This window comes from Bacillus rossius (genome assembly GCF_032445375.1).
Source record: "Bacillus rossius redtenbacheri isolate Brsri chromosome 4 unlocalized genomic scaffold, Brsri_v3 Brsri_v3_scf4_2, whole genome shotgun sequence".
NCBI lineage: Eukaryota > Metazoa > Arthropoda > Insecta > Phasmatodea > Bacillidae > Bacillus > Bacillus rossius.
In genome coordinates this window covers 1,027,472-1,045,748 of record NW_026962011.1, presented here as the reverse complement: position 1 = coordinate 1,045,748, position 18,277 = coordinate 1,027,472, and the positions used below count along the sequence as shown (strand labels likewise).

The 18,277-nt window shown below is 38.3% G+C and overlaps 1 protein-coding gene across 2 annotated transcripts in view; it reads right to left on the bottom strand.

Moving 5' to 3' along the window:
• The window catches only part of LOC134542200 (uncharacterized), a 1,033,251-nt gene that overhangs the window by 776,723 nt on the left and 238,251 nt on the right, over positions 1 to 18,277 (bottom strand). For both annotated transcript variants that reach the window (XM_063386263.1, XM_063386264.1), the window contains exon 2: positions 13,506 to 16,004. In XM_063386263.1, the coding sequence (XP_063242333.1) occupies positions 13,506 to 15,886 (2,381 nt within the window). In that variant the 5' untranslated portion in view covers positions 15,887 to 16,004. The remainder of the gene's footprint in view (positions 1 to 13,505; positions 16,005 to 18,277) is intronic.

The window sequence follows — 18,277 nt, the reverse complement described above, 5'->3', positions numbered from 1 at the left end:
AAAAAAATTGAATGCCTGATTAGTATAACGATCAAAAGGGTCACATGTTACAGCGTGCTGTTGCATGATGATATTGCAGTTTTCGCATCGATGCTGGAAACAAAACCAATCACGAAATAAGTTGCCCTATAATATCACAGCATCTTCGTGATGTTAAAAAAAAATAATAATAATCTCCCGATGCCATTGAGCAGCGTTCATTACATGGGTGTGGCTAATACGGGCTAAATCAAATTACTAATTGCCAGGCCACAATGAAGCAACTCTTTTATTTCCTGCCAGGCGGCAGCGTGCTCTCAACGAAGCGAACACCACGTCAGGCAATTTACAGGCGTCCCGCCGAGAGACAAGCTCAGCGCACGAACCCACGGGCAAGGTAGTGAAGGAGGGGGGGGGGGGAAGGGGAAACAATGCAAATGAGAGCAAATATGTGACTATATACGAGCCCGTCGTATTTTTTTTTACAACTCGAAGAGAACCAAGGACATCGGAAAGCACATTCACCTAACCCGCAACAAAACTACTGCAATTATACACTTGTTGCCCCATAAAAAACCGTCTGTATTTTTGTAAAGTAACTACGTATTGCCTCTGACTTCTTAAATGGCGCAGTGATATAAATACAGTTTATTAGTAGAGGCGATGAAAGAGATGGGGGCTGTATGACCCAAAAATATTTATTCCTGATTGTAATGTGAAAATAATATTTACATATAAAGGAGTATTGGGGAGTGACGAATTGTCTCTAAAGCTGATAGTTTATGAGCTATGTGAGTTCAAAGTTTAGTTTGGTAGCACGTCTGGTAGTACAAAACTATAAAAGTATTTGATAGATTTGGCCAATTTTTTGTATAGTGCAACTCACATAAGTGAACAACTAAGTAATGGTATTAAAAGTTTCAAAAAATGACTGGTAGTATTTGTGCACGGTCATAAAATCAGACCTTTTCACTTTAACATAAAAATGGCAACAATTCACTTAAAATAAAAACCATTATATTTATGCAATACCTACAACCATACAGTTTTATAAGAAACAATAAAAAGTGTGATATTCGTAATAGTACTTCAGATGTGTGCTACCAATTGAATGCGTGTTTTCTTGGCGCCTGGAATTCCAAAATATCTCGGACGCAACCCGCTGCTCTCTTGGCGCCGGGAAGTCTGGGACAGCCCCCGAGCGAGCAGGTATACAGCCCGGCTCCCCGCCGCGAGGTTGCCAGACCTCGGCTACCCTCCACCTAGGCTTAGCTTCCCGTCCCATACCTGCTGGGACAGCCCCCGAGCGAGCAGGTATACAGCCCGGCTCCCCGCCGCGAGGTTGCCAGACCTCGGCTACCCTCCACCTAGGCTTAGCTTCCCGTCCCATACCTGCTGGGACAGCCCCCGAGCGAGCAGGTATACAGCCCGGCTCCCCGCCGCTAGGTTGCCAGACCTCGGCTACCCTCCACCTAGGCTTAGCTTCCCGTCCCATACCTGCTGGGACAGCCCCCGAGCGAGCAGGTATACAGCCCGGCTCCCCGCCGCGAGGTTGCCAGACCTCGGCTACCCTCCACCTAGGCTTAGCTTCCCGTCCCATACCTGCTGGGACAGCCCCCGAGCGAGCAGGTATACAGCCCGGCTCCCCGCCGCGAGGTTGCCAGACCTCGGCTACCCTCCACCTAGGCTTAGCTTCCCGTCCCATACCTGCTCGTCGCGTGGTGCCCGTGTGTCAATATGTGGGTCGTTAGTTTAGCACAAGTACTGGCTGTTGATGGAGGCTATGTCAGTGTATCAACATATAACTGAAGTCGAGCGCAGTACAGTTGGCCAGCACAATAATAGCAAGTGGCGGGAAATGCGTATGAATCGCCTCACCGCATCTGTATTTGGTCATGTAATGTGTCGACGACAAACCACACCATGTCACACCTTAGTAAAGGATATTCTTTATAAGAAGGAAATAAATACACCTGCAATACAGTACAGGAGGGTACTCGAGACTGAAGCTATTGATATGTATGTGACTCAGACAGGGTGTATTGTGAAGTAGTGTGGTTTGTTTATCGATGAGAAGCATTCATTCCTTGGTGCTAGTCCTGATGGTCTTTTAGGAAATGATAGTTTACTTGTAGTTAAATGTTTGTTTTCACTTAAGAATGTTCAACTGGCCCAAGCACTTTCTTCAACTGACCGAAATATATGTATGGAAATAGTTAGAGATGTACCAAGACTGCGCAGAACACATAAGTACTATTATCAAGTACAAGGTCAACTTAATATTTGCAACCGCGACTATTGTGACTTTGTTGTGTATGCAGGCGGTGCTATCACTGTTGATAGGATTTAAAAAGACAAGCTCTTATGGAATAATATCATGGTTCCTAAATTGAAAAAAAAAATTCATGGAATGCATATTACCCGAGCTAGCTGATGCTCGCATACCCAGAGGTATGAGAGTAAAAGACCCACCTTACATAACAGAAGCTCGACAGGCGAAAAAACGAAAAGCCTCGACATAAAATCAAGTATGTACTGCTAAAGCAGATCTTTAAATCTAAAAAAAAAAAAAAAAAAAAAAAAACGGTTTCTTACCAACTCCTATTGATTTTGAAATGAGTATTGCAGGTTCATATGCGAGTGAATATTGTTATATTCCTTTTTTATCAAACAATATATAATTCAAACTTACGTGAATTTTGGACCATGATCAAATGCGAGAGAATATTCTTATTTTCTTTATATATATACCAATTATATTCCTTTTATATCAAACTATATATATATATATAAATATGGGCCTATATATAACTTACATGAATTTCGGACCATGATCAAATGCAAGTGAATATTGTTATTTTCTTTTTATATGTACCAATATATATAAAAATAATTATGTGAATTTTAGCCCACATCAGTTACTTTCGCAATAGTATTATTTTTCTGCAGTGTAATTACTTGGTTTAATACACTGTTAACAAATAACTAGAAAATAGAAGTGACATTATCAATTATGATCTATTAATTTTTGCATGGAAAAGTAGTATTTTTGTACCATAAGTTAAGAGAGAATTTTATAATTTATTACTATCAGCCAGTTTGCAATTTTAAGGTTTCTGATACAACAGATGATGAAATATTGAGACACACACACAGTGTATGACACATACTTATGACCTGCACAATTATTTTTAGCATACTGGTTTGCCTTTTAACATGGGTAAATAAACAACAATATTTTTCTCCTTCAGTGCCGCCATGATACTTAAATAAATAGTCCTATTATGTCAAACTCTGCCTGAACTATATTTCCTTAATTAAGCTCGGTGAGAACATGGTTTGATTGAAGAGTGATCATGTACTATTGAAGTGAAAAAAAACACGTGTTTATTTTTTTCTGGTTGGATGTGACTGTTATTGTTTGTTAATTAATTAGGGTATTTTATTTTATTTTTTATTTTTCAAGACAAGTTAAAAAACTTTTTTGCCTGCATTTTAGAATCTTACATCTATGTTGTAATATAAGGCAGATTTCTTGGATAATTTGATCATTGAGGGTTATTTTAGTTGCTAATTATGTTGCTTTGATACTTTCACACTCTTGCTAACGACATATCACGCCACATGTTTTATTGATTTATATTGATTTGAGTTCATTAGGGGACTGTCAACAAACCGAAAAGCAAAATATCAATTACGGGTACTACTTTTTACCACTTAGCAACTAACGGAACACTTAACAATTCCAGAGAAGTAATGTTGATTCTGGCTCTTAAAATATTCGCCAATGAAGAAAAAAAACATTATTGTAATACAATATTATAATTTATTTTGAATAATCTTAATTGTTATTTTTTTGAGAGACAGATAAAACTTCACAAACTCCTAACCTCTTAGCCATACTGTGAGCGTTCTGTTCCTAAGTAAAATCAATATAATTACCAATAAATGTTAATTTATTAATTTTTTTATAACAGTTATATGATTGTACATTTTTTTTTAAGTTATACTTTTACAGTAATGAGTTGTATAATTATTGTTGTGTGCTTGGAATATTTTTTTTTCTGCAGCTAGTTAATGTGTAAAAAATCTTACTTTTGGTGTTTAAAACTATATTAATTTACCTTAGGCACCCAATCTCATTATCATCCAGCCTCTCTTCTTTAATAAAGCCATTACAGATACGCATACCCTTCACAAAATAACAGTGACTCACCATTACTCTGATAAGTGATCATATACAGTAGTCGTACTCGTTCCATCTCCCTCTGGTGCAGAAGAAGGTGGCAGTTTATATGAAGGATTCTAAAGATAACGCTCACTCATCATCTAGTTAGTAATTATTAGGATTCATACCTGAAACTGAGAATTAGGATGACATTATTATTATTATTATAAAAAGTTTGATTTTATTTAGCAGTAAAAATTGTAGCACTCGTTCATTTACTGTGAAAATCATAACATATATTTAGAAATAGTATATGCATACCTACTACCAAAAATTTAGTTAAGAGACCAAAAAATAAATTAAATGTGGTTATCACAAGGTAATTTATTACCGGATAAATTTCTTTATTACTACAATCTTTTTTTATGATTTTGAGATGTCAAAAATAATTTTGTCGGCTTACTTTTTAAACTCTTACAGAATAATTTTCTCGAAATGTTATACTGATAATTTAAATGGATGTATTTTATGGGTCTTATAATTATTGCTTGTAATTATGTCTATTTTCACTTTGAACTGTATTAAACACACGTTCCAATTGTTAAAACCATTTTCTAGGGCTGATATAGTTTTATGACTATTGTTGAACTTAGATAGCCCTATGTTGCCGAATTGAATCATATTAAAAATAACATATTTCTTGTCATAATTAAAAACAGCTGACACGCGTTTTGAAGTTAAATATATGTCATCAATGAATTTTAAAGCTGATTATATGCCCGGAGCAAATAATATTTAAAATAGTTTATTTGACATTTGTGTTTTTTTTACTATATGCCATACGTTACCACTTAGCGCTGCACAATAGAGCGAAAACGTTTGTGTCCGACACTCCGGTGCATTTCTATTTTTTTTTTGTGGGGTGGTGTTAATTTTTACATTCATGAAGATTTATTGCAATGTACTGTAATATCAATGCTGGAGATACACTGAACCAATCAATTACTGGTGTGCAGTGTTTAATATGAAAACGTTTTTATATACAAGAATGCGAGAAAACTGCCAAAGTAAATGTTATCCTAAAACTTATTTCCCAAAACGTTTATAAACCTTGCATTGAAAAACACTGAAGAAAAAAGTCATGCCATATTTTAATTACAAGTTAGTGACAAAAACTTTCAAATTATCATTACAGGACCTTCGTTTATTCTTTATGGAACTGGCTATTCTGTACATAAAGTTAACAACCACACATAGTACAAAATACTTTTCTGGAGAACTTCATTTGCATAACTTAATAAACATTTAATTATAAGGCTCCCAGCTAAGCTTAGAGGTTTAAATTACACCTAACACATAAAAAAATACCTTTCGGCAAAGCCTACAGGCATAAGGTAGATTTCAAAGTGGAAATGATTTGGATACTTTAATAAACTCCTGGAACATTTTTAAAACTCAATGTACATAACACCCTATTATAAGTTCACCAATATTCGACAATTATCGATTAAACATTTTCTTGTATTCCATACACCAAAAATGTTTCTAATGTTTTTCCTCAACTCAATGCATTCAGCACTGAATGTCTAAACGAATTTAATATTATATCTACTAAGTAGTTATGTAATTGTTTTTAACCTTCAAACTCTACTTCTCATCCTTGGCACTAATGCATGTTCGTATAAAAATATAAAACCTTTGGACCATGGTTTAAGATAATATTAAGATAGTTAAAAAAAATTTGGATAAACTGATACTGTTGTAAGTTATTCTTTTTTAAAAATTGCAAACCCTGTTTTTATTGGTTATTTTATCAAAAATTCTTTCAGCCACAAGTTGTAGAAAAATGTTTTTGAAGTTTAATAAAAATATGTGTTAAAAAGTATTAACTGTGTTATTTATCTTTCTGTCCTTGTTATTTTACCTCCCTGCAGTACAAACATTAATTCCATAGAGTACATGGTAAATATGTTTTAGTTAATCTTCACGTTTCAAACAATAGTTTTTTTTTTTTTAATACCTCGCAGCAATGGTTTGTATTATCAAGGATTTTTGGACAAAAGTTTTGGATAAATATAATAATATTTACACACGATTTGAACGGATGTGATAGTGTTCCCACTAAGGAAGTTTATATATATAATCCCTTTAAAAAAAGACATATTCGTCTGATCAAAAAAGTTCTAGACAAAGGTTTTAGATAAAAATTATGAGATTAATACAAAATTCGCACGGATCCGAAGTTGTGATTTCAATGGGAGCTGTGATTTTTTTTTGTCCTTCAACCCTTGTTTTTCAACCCCTTGCAATATTAGTTCATCCCATAAAAAATTGTTTTACACAAAAGTTTTAGTTAAAAATTATAAGCTTTACAAGAATATTCAAACGGATTTGATAGTGTTCTTACTGAGGGAGGTATGAATTGTTTCATAATGCTTCCCTATGTTTTTAAATCCTCCCAAAAGCAGTTATTCTAATCAAATATGTTTTAGATAAAAATGATAAGATTAATAAAATATTTGCCCAGATCCGAAGTTGTGCATATAATGGGAGCTATGTTTTTTTTAGTCTTCAAACCCTTGTTTTTTTCAACCCCTCAAAATTATGTTATTCAGTATAAAATTATCCCTGGCAGTCAAATCTGAGATTAAACTTGCCTTTATCGAGTTTCCTCAAAGAATAAGCATAGCTTGTTCTTACAGAAACTACATATTACAAAATACAAATACGGTGAGTTATTATAATTTATGAATTTGCAATTGATTTTGGGTGTTTTGACTCCGGATATTAAATCGTTGAAACTAGTTTTTTCTTACAAAGTATGTCAAATGTAAAATATCCACAATATGGTTTGGGTTAAAATACGCAATGTAATATTAGTTATATTGAGAACACACAATACTTTCACAGTGTGTCAATTTGCGTATTTTGTAGTGCTTATTTAGTAATAAGTTACAAAATTTAAAATTGTGTGTTCAGGTTTACCTGAACCCTTTTGAAAGTCTTGCTTACTATCTTCTTCATCTTGTTTTGTATAATTCTTCTCTGTAGCAAAACTGACTTTGTACTTCGCGTAGCGACTTGTTTTCATACATCTATCACGAGAAAAGTTAAAATATTTTACAAACTTGAAATACTACTAATTTTGTTACTCTTGTTCACATAAAGCAAACACAAACGAATTACAGGAGCAGGCAAATTAAATATTAGTCTACACCTTTTATACAATGTTAATGCACTAAAATTTATTTTTGTGGTGTCATTGTCAAATTTACAGGATGTTTACTAGACAATTTTACATTATACACAGTTATTGGCAGATATATTTTCAAGGGTTGATTTCAAAAGTGTTCAAAAAGCTTAAATGGACAGAATATCATCACAAAAAACTCTATTTTTAGAACTGATTTGGTTTAAAACCAATGATTGTAGTATCTGGTAACGATTTATTGTTATGCTTGTATATAAATCAAAGCATATAACCATATGCAGCTGTACATTTATTTACAGCAACTACATTTCTGAAGGAAATTTTGTTAAACATTCCTGCTGTTAAAGCTTTTTTTCAAGAACCTGATACCACAATAAAACATTATTAAAAATATTTAATCGAAATACTGACTAACTGCGTGGCTAAAGTATCCATGCGTTTGAATCGTAAGGAAATAAAATGCCCTGCTGAAAGTCATTTAATAAATTATTGAGTATTTGCTATGGTCTTTTATTTCTGGGCTATCTGTTCTTAAATTAAATCCGTTTAAACGTTTAGGCTTTCGCAAACAAATATATCTTTAATATAATATAATTTAGGCCTACAATCATTTCCTTATTGCTTTCGTGTTCACCACTCTTTCGAAAGCTGTTGCGTTTCTCACAGAAAGCCAGTGCCTGACTCGTCTGGCAGCAAAAAGTAAAGCAGACGACTGTCATCTTCGAACGAGAGAGACCAGGGATAATGACCTCGCTTCCAGGAATGTCTCTACCTGCTAGAGTTTACGTTTGGCAACACAGCAGCCCGCCCCCCTTCTTTTCGCGGGACTGCGGGGATTATTTCACCCTGGAATGCCCACACCTAATAGAAAGAGACGTTCCGCGCAGGAGAAAGACGGAGATAGGAGCGACCTTTCTTACCTGGACAGTACCACTAGCGCAGACTAGCAGAATTCTCTAACAGTGGAGTGAACCCCACGCCGTTAAGAACACATAAACAAGTGGGTGGTAAAAGGGAAAATGTATGTAATGGAGATCCACAGTGAAAAAAATAATCTAGGTAGTGAAGATCATTACTTAAAAAGCTCGCTGACGAAAGAAGTCCAATGCACCAAGAAGGTAAACACAACAATATCCATTACCAACACAGCCTTAATAAGAAAAAATATATTCGTTCTAGCAACTTTAACTAAGAGATGAATAAAAAAATTATGTAGTGTTGCTTGGAAGAAGTAAATACCTCGATTACTATATATATATATATATATATATATATATATATATACATATATATATATGCATATACACACACATACACACACACACACAACACAGAGAGAGACAGAGAGAGAGAGAGAAATACCTGGAGACATATGAAATGTTATATTCGAGAAAACTTAGTATTAAGAGAAGGGTACATGTTCTACAAAGTTACTGTCAACTGGTTAGGAACGTACGACAAGTAATGTACCTATTACTGAATGATCGGATGCAAAATTGAAGGAAAGCGAAAAAAAAGTTATAAGGCGCTGCAAACAGAATAACCTGATAAATTTTGTTCTCTGAACATTAAAACGGACTTTCGTTAAACAAAATAATAACACGCTTTAAAAAAGATGGTCATTTAACATTCAAATATTGCTGAAATCAATTTGTCATAAAGGACGTTAATTAGTCTGTTTACATTCTGAAATTCAAAATTATTAAATGGCACATTTTATGAGTTCAACACTAACGAAGTGAACAGAAATTTACTATCGTAAAGATTTTAAACAAAATCATAAAGAAAAATTCAAACATTCAAAATTTGTTATAATTAAAAATTTCTATCAATGAGTCACCGATAATATTTTTTAATGACATGGTTGCTGTAAATACTTTTTTTATTATATTGTTTATTCTGACTTTTATCGTGGATCACAAACTTTTTTGTATAGTACAGGTAGACCGATCAAAACTTAAATCCCAAATACCATCAAATCTTTATTATTTCAACGATTTGATATTCAACAAAGATTCTTAAGAAAAATATTTCAGAAAGGGAAATTCAGAACTATAAACTTGTTTGTACCTGAGTTGTTGACGAGTGCAACATTATTTGTATCTAGGGAAGCTATTAAATAAATATATCTGCCACGGGCTACAATGCTTTAGGAATACTTCTTTATAACTTCAGGAAATATTTTGGACACAACAGGAAATTGTTTGTTTACTAAACATGTAAATATACTGAACGTTCAGGATTTATCACTCATAATTATGCGTGTTCCATTATTCTCAAAATAATATTTCCTAAACGGTTGTATTTCAGGAAAAACTTTAAGCAAAAAATATGTAATTAGTATAAATATCACCCAGAAGTAAATAAAAAATAAAAATAAAACATAAAAATAAAACATTTTTTTTTTGCAATCTTAAATATTTTTTTGAAAATATATTTCTTTAAAAAGCTACTTATTATAACATCTCAGCAGAAAAAAACAAAAAAAAAACAATTTAATTGCATTACAAAATTTTTTTGTTGTAAGATTCAGTGGTCGCAAGTTGTTATATACATTGAAAAATATACAATTACAACAAATCTGTATGACTCAAATCAGACAAAAAAAAGTCACGCTACCTCTATCGTTATGAGAAGTCGATAGTAGTGGAAAATCTCGGTCAAGTTCATTAATGAGCAATAACCAACAAAAGGGGTGAAAATAAGGAAGGTTTTTTGAAAAACGGACAAATCGCTGTAACTCCCACATATGTAAAATATCACATCCATTTGAACGTATTATAACTCGTAGGTGTAATACCAATATATTTTGTCTGCATACCTATAAATGAATAATTTGAAAAATAAAAACAGTATAGCCCTCTAGTGAAAACCTAGTTACATTCATGATACTTAAACACAAATAAAAGTTCTTGACTTTGAATAGGACATATTCTAACGCTCGCATATAGGAATTTTAAAGTAAACGACATAAATTTTACTGAGAAACAATTCTTAAGAATTATTTTCACAGTATTTTCAAAATATGTGCTCCACAATACTTTTGAATATATATACCGATTGCGGCGGTGAATTAACCAACTACCTCAAACCGTATTAGAAATTTTAACCTGGGCTGGCGACAGACAGACAGACAATACAGTACTCAATAATCTAAGATAATATCTTCGGAAATTTGCACACACGCCTGATTTCTAAATCTACTTCGTGGACTAATTATGAAGTAATGCAATTGACTCACTATTTTTTTATTTAGTACCTAAGCTATATTTAATATATTGTTTTCAATTATTTAATTACGTAAAAGTAACAGCAAAGAATCGAGCCCGCTGAGACAGACAAAATAAGGAACGCCACTTTATGCACGTAGTTACTCCGATGGGCGCCAGGTAGCAGACCAGCCTGGGCATCAGTGTAACCGTTCTCGCGGCGGATAGAGCGCAGCACAGACCAATAAACGGTCAGATTTCAGAATTTTATTTTCACTTTTCCTACGAACGCATATGCGACCTAATTACAATTTACAATCAAAAATGTACCTTTCACTCTATTTATATCATTTTACTTTGATTTAATAGTTATTTTTAATGGCGTCGTCAAAGCCTATACCATGACAACCAAACTATTGACTCATGCTTGATTTCAGTTCTGATGAATTCAACTTGAGCATGTTTCAAATTATAGGCCCTGCCAAATATTGTAGTCGCGTCTGTCTGATGTTTGACCATGTGGTCTGACCATGCTGTCATGGATTTTCTGTAGCAACGTGCTAATTCACTTCTTTCAAACTTTTTTTCATATGAATCTGGTTCACGTGATATTACATAAGAGTGCAGGATGGTAGATTCCTATATATATTTTTATCTTAGGTTTATTTCATTCGTAAGATAATTTTAAAAAAAATCTTTCGTTAAAATCCGACTCTGGCCAAATTAAAACGTTATTGACATGTTTGTCAATATGCACGCTTTAAAAATCACTCTCGTTTCGTTTCACGCTGCAGTAGGACGTTAAATGAATTACGCTAAATTACTAGCAATATAGGCCTGTGTTGAAAATGGCGAAAAAAGAAACAAAAAGCATTCTGGATGCATCACCTGAATGACAAGGGATATTTAAAAGGACAATTCGTGACACTTTACAACGATTTAAGGTAGAAGTCTAATAAAATTTTCAATTATTTTCTTCTATTAGGAAGATTTCAAAGAAATACTACTATTTTAGCCGATAACATGAAGCGACTTCCGGAAAATTTTTATATAGGCCCTACCTTTTCATTTCATTTGTCCACAGACCCCAAAAATCGTCAACTCAAAAGTAAGCGCGCGCGCGTGTGTGTATCACAATTTTTATGGACACGATGATAACTGCTGTAGTTTTCACAAATCACTTCCAAACAAATACATTATATAGTAATGGAAAATCTCGGTCAAGTTCGTTAATGAGCAATATCCAACAAAAGGGGTGGAAATAAGGAAGGTTTTTTGAAAACGGACAAATCGCTGTAACTCCCACAATATGTAAAATATCACATCCATTTGAACGTATTATAACTTGTAGGTGTAATACCAATATCTTCTGTCTGAATAAATTATTGATACGACCAACTATACCTGCAAGGGGTTGAAAAAACAAGGGTTGGCGGACCAAAAAAAAATTAATAACTCCCTTCGTGAGCACATTATCGAAATAATTTCAATTATTTGTTAATATTATAATTTTTATCTAAAACTTTTGTCTGAAACAATTTTTTATTAGATGATCCATTGCTGCAAGGGGGTGGAAAAGGAGTAGAATTTAAAAAAAAGTTTATAACTCTCTTTGTAGGAACACTATCAAATCCGTACAAATTATTTGTAAATCTTATCATTTTTATATAAAACTTTTATTTGAAACCTGTAGTTGAAATGAGAAAATAAATAAAACTTCCCTACCATGTTGTCTATATAATTAATTTTTTTTTTACTTTTTAAATATTGTTAAAAATTTTCGTTAATGTAAATTTTATATCACAAATCAATGCTGCAAAGTTATTTTGTAAGTCTAAAAAGATTTTAATTTGTATTTTTTTTTTGCCTAAATTGGTTCAGTAAAGGAGCCTCGCGTAGTTTACATGTAAATTGACATCACTGCCCACACAGGAAAATTATTTACCTACATCACTTGATCCATCATCTTAACGCGAGCATTGATTAAGTGACCAAATGTCTAATTGGCACGCTACGAAGATTAAATCTTGGTAAAGCTTTCTTGTGGTGAGTATTTGTAAATCTGGTTATTGACAATCTATTATTCAGTTGAAGAGCAGCGTAATAAATTTATATATATAACATTTTTTGGAGTCTTGAAATTAGGGGGGCAAAAAAATTCCATAGCATCAATTTTTTTAATGGATTATGTCTTTTGGGAAAATTACGTCACAGAGAGGAGACCTTATCGCTGAGGCATTTCATACTATTCTGGGTGTGACTTACAATCATTTATATCAGGTTACTTACTGTCACAATGGTTCGCAACTCATTAAAATCTTGCAATTCTCATCTTCTTTGGCATCGTTATACACAATAAAAAGAGATATGTTAAACCTAAGTTTTAGACTTGTTTAATACTTTCGTTTGGGAATAAATATGTATAGCTGGGCTGGATTAAAATCCAGGAGGAACAAGTATTTGCCTTAGAAATACGAATTAAACACCTATTTGGCATGACCACTGTACGGCTTACTTAATATAGAAATCTCAGTTCGAATTAGTTCAATTGTTTAATTGGTATGACTGCAATGTCCCCAGTTTTCTTTTTCTTGGTTTAATATCGTTTGATGTTTTATTTCAGTTAACTTTTACAGCATTTGCATGCTTAAAAAAATTTGAAGTATGAAAGTTTTAGTGTGATTGTGATTGTTGTAAAAGCCTAATTATTGCCTAGGCCTTAATTTTTTTCCTCATATTAATATTTATTCGTTCCTTAGTAGTAATTTTGTTTTCATACCTATTTTGTAAGGTAACTAGTATTTTTTTCACAGTTAAAAGTATGTATTCCTATTTTGTTGTGGTTTTATTTGTGGATATGTTTATGATAGTGTTCCCATTAAGTAACTCGCTACTAATACAGATAATTAAAGTTTAATAAAATGTAACTCGGACTCACCTCGTGGGAACGACGGACTGCTCGCCGCCGCACGCGGCCTCCCCTTCGTCCTCCTCCTCGGCCTCGCCGATGGTGGCCAGGTGTGACGTCATGGTCCAGCGGAACGGGAAGAAGGCCTCCGACGGCGACAGCATGGCGCAGTCCTCGAACCCGGGAGGGAGCAGGTCCTCCTCGTCATCGTCCTCGAAGACCCGCGCGTCGTCGCCCTCCGAGTCCACCAGCGACACCTGCAGGTCCTCCTTATCCAGCAGGTCGACTTCGGCGCGGTCACAGTTCTTCTCGTGGTCGCTTTCGTCGGGGCCAGTGGGCACTTCCTCCACCTTCCCCCGCGGATCGTCCAGAGGAGTCTCTTCTTGCGATGTTTCCGGCACATCGGTGATGGCCACCTCGGGCATCACGACCCCGTCGCCGGCGGAGTCGACCTCCCCGGTTGTCGACGCCGCGGGACTGGGCGGAGCCTCGCTCAGCTCCATGTCGAACATCTTCTCTATCCTGGCGGCCAGCTCGTCGCCCCGGGCGTCTCTGGGCGCGGGCTGCGGCGCCTGGGGGCGGTCGCCCCTCGGCGGGGGCGGCGGGGGCGGCCGCTTCTTGCCGGACTTGAACTTGCCGGCCGGCGCGTCCTTCCGCGGCGAGGGCCTGGGCGGGAGCGCGGGGATGTCGACATGTTCGGCTTTCACCTCTGCGTTCGTCTGTGCTGAGCCGTTTGATGGAGACTCGGTGCTCGCGTGCCCGTAAACAGCGCTTGCTTCGATCTCGTGAGCTAAAAATGACTCCGTTTGCCTTCGAGCAGAATCGTACTGCTCATCTCTATCTTCCAGCGCGTTTTCGCTTCTCATAATTTCCAGCTCGTTAATCTTATCGACGACGTCTTTCAGGGTTGAGTTCACTCTCTCGTCGCCGTAGCTCAAGGGAGCGTCCTGGAAGCTGAGCGGCGGCTGCAGCGCCAGCGCCTCGTCATCGACGACGGTGGTCGAGCTGCCCGCCACGACGGTCACCTGCTCGGACGTGGCGGCCGCGGGCTGCTGCGAGCTCACGAACTTGGCGAACAGGAAGTCGTCGTCTCCGGTCGCGGCGAGCTCGCGCTCCAGCTGTTCGAAGGGGTCGAGGACGCGCGTGACGTCGATGCCGCCGGGCGTGGACAAGGGGGTGACGGCGTCGCACGTGGAGGAGGCCGAAGAGCGCAGGTCGGAGAAGCTCGAGTTGCAGGTGGTCGGCAGCACCGTCGAGATGCTGCTGCCCGTGTCGTCGGACTCGGACTCGCCGTTCAACCGGCTCATCTCCTCCAGCGCAAAGAGATCCAGGTACACCTCCGCCTCCGGAGGGAACGGAACGCTGTCGAGGGCGGCGGCACGTCTACCCAGACCCCTGGTCAGTTCAGGGGAACCCGAGAGGCTCAGTTTCAAGGGAATCTTGGGGAACCTCTGCTGGAGTTTTGGGGTAGACGTGGCGGGAGGAGGTTTCGTTTCCGCGGCGTTGTCCGTGTTTTCTTTCGTCGGTGTTTCGCTTTCCATGTTCACGTAGTCCGCGTCCGCGAAGCCTTTCGGCGGCACGACGACGCTGGTCGGCGGGGGCTTGATCTTGGTTGGCGAAGGTGGCGGCTTCCTGGGTATCTTTCTGGGCGGGATGGGCGGCGGGGGCGGGGGCGTACTGCTCTTCTTCATCTCGGCGCTGACGACGACCGGGGACGTGGGGCTGGTGCGCTCGGTGGAGTGCCTGACGGTCAGGCGCAGCACCACGTGCGACTCCTTGAGGCAGCGCACGCAGTCGACGCGGGTCATGCCGGCGACGGGGGCCCCGTCCACCTCCAGCACCTCGTCGCCGTCTGCGAGCCGTCCCCACGAGCACTCGGCGCGCGACGCAGGGCTGTCCGGCGCGCACGACTGGATGAACAGACGACGCACCTTCTCGGCGGTCTTAGTGCCACCCTCGAACTTGAGGCCGAAGCCCAGCCTCTCCCCGGGGAGGCGGTAAACGAACACCTCTTCAATTCTGTCTTTCACGTCGTCGCCCGTCTGACCGAGCTGTATGCTGGTGGGGCGAGACGGTGCATCGTCCACGGCGGGCACGCTGACACAGATCTTCTGCGGCGGTTCCTCGGCCTTCCGGACGTCGTCCCCTATGGACAACACCGTCACGAAAGGCGTCTCAGGGGACAACCGCCCCTCCTCGGAGTCGTCCGCGGGTTCGCCGCACCCTGGGTCGCCGCCGCTCTCCACCGCGACCACGGTGACGAACTCGCCCGTCACGTTGCTGTCCGCCGCCATCATGATCGGGCTGCTGCCCGAGTCCTCCGAGTTCCAGTCGATGTACGCGCCCGAGTCGTGGCTCTGCTGGGGCTTGTGGCTTATCTCGAGCGCCGGCGCGCTCTCCGGACTCGACATCGCTGCGACCGTCGCCCGGCTGCCAGAGACGCTTCTTCGGCCGTCAGAGCGGGGACCCGCTGGTTGCCTGCGCGAGGGGGGCGTCGCGCCCCGGTGCCATCTGCCCTCGGCGCCTCACCTGCGAACAACCAGTCGGGACTAAGCATCGCGTCAGCAAGCATTCATCAAGTAAGGCTTCGACCCTGGAAAATTGTCAGGAACCACGGAGAACTGAAATCAGGATGGTTCGGGATACAAAATCCTGATCCACCGAATGTGAGTTCAGCGTTATATACTGTTACGCCACCTCGCTTCGTTTCAGAAGTTTCACAGCACCTGAAGAAAAAAAGGTAATTCATATTACACAAACTCAAACAATTTTTTTTTTAAATTTTCTTCTGAGCTTGTTAACGCTCCATTTTTTAAATATATATTCTGGTTGGCTAGTTAAGTTTAAGGCTTACAAGATATAATAAATTAATATTACAGGCTTTGCCCGGGATTCAAACACAGAAACTCCTCTCACTGATGTTTGCGCTTCAAAAAACTGTTCCACGGAGGTCAGGCCAAACACAGTTCTGTGGACATCCCAAAACTATCCCATTTTAGCGACATAGTTTATTTGTGGCAACCGTTTATCACAAACAAAAAAACGTTATTTCTCCCGCAAAAAAAAAAACATTAGTTTTTGAGTGCGCATAAATTTCGTCAAAGGGTCGTCAGTGTAGAAAAATATTTATATTTGTCTGTGCCGCAAAATGTTTTAAATAGTAAATTTAAAGTTAAAAACTTTTTTTGTTAATTTTTTGTAAGGTTAGTACAACTTTCTCACAGAACAAATATACAATCTAACACATCCTGAAAACACAGTTCACACTTTTATTTTGAACATGCATACTAAATTTCATAATTCCTAGTAAAATTTATAAACATGGCAATGACACACCTGACACCTTTACGAGTAAGCGCGACTTTCATCAAGTTGTGTTTTACTAAAACTGGCTAAGTAGCACCACGCAATGTCAAAATGGTGAAAACAGCAATGCAACTATTAGTCGTCTGGCAAACTGTTTCTGCAATGGTCTACAATTGAATTTTACGCAATGATGGACCTATCTCGCTATTTCCTAAAAATAAATTTTTCCAGTTATGAAATTTCCCAGCAGGAATACCAATCATGTACCTAAGGGGCGCTCGGGCCAGGTAGTAAAATTTCTGACCACAAGGTTGCGAGTTAGCCATTTCCATAGTGTCTTTGGTCGCCTTAAGAATTTGCGCTCCGTTTACTGTGCTGTTCAAAAGACCCGAAACATTATCTACACTGTAAATAATCTGCTAATGGAAGTCTTTAACCTATACATTACATAGGAAATTTACCATACGTAGAACATTTCCTATAATACAACAATTTTCTCTGGCCATGGACGCAGAGGAAATATATTTACCATTTGCAAATTCGTATTATGCCTGTGCATAGTATATGATAATCTCCTAACAGTTTCGTACTACTTAAATAAAGTCTATACGTGAAATTTTTAAATCTAAAGAAAACCAGCCATATTTGCCGTTTTAAATAGTCAAAATTTCTCAATTTTGATTCTTTTTAAAGCATTTCTGACAGTTTTTTTTCTTTAAAAATCCCACTGATTTGCTGCAATTTCAGCAGTTACATATTTTGATTGTACAATCATCGCACGCACCCTTGAACCGATGTGTAAAAAACTGCTGAAAATTAAAAGTTTCGAGACTTCATCTGTTACTGTTTATTTCGGGACTTTTTCGTAACTTTCTTGAACAGTCCTCCGGTTTCCTTACTTTCTCGTGACTTTCGTGGCCTGTAAACTCCCTGACATGGCCCGGTTATACATCTTCTGACTGTTGCGCTGTTGCAAAGAGCAACGATGACGCGGGGTGGGAGTTTTCTAGTTGTGGCAGAGAGGGGTGGAGGGCGGGGCGGGAAGGGAAGGCAGAAAGTGCAACGTAACGGTACCTCGACAAGTTGTCCTTGCGAGCTGCGGTTCTCACTTCGCAGACGCGCCTGCAACTCCAACCCACAGGATATACTTCTCAGCACGGTTATAACTACCTATGACATTTGTGATTTTTTTTTTAATATTACACATATTATGAACAAATAATTCTCATTTAACGTTTGGTACGCGATCAGACATTCAATTGCCAAATTTATTTACTTTTCAAAAACTGTAATAAAACGATTATGTCCATGTTCTGGCATGCCTGAGTCGTATTCGTGAGGTGAAATGTCCGTGCATTCCCACCCCAGGTGAAATACAGGAAAGCCACTGAATAATGCTCTTGACAATAAAATGAAATAAATAAATTGATAAGTAGAACAAGCCTTTAAACAACAGTTTCCGTCGGGCTTGGTAGAAATGATAAGACGTTAAAAAA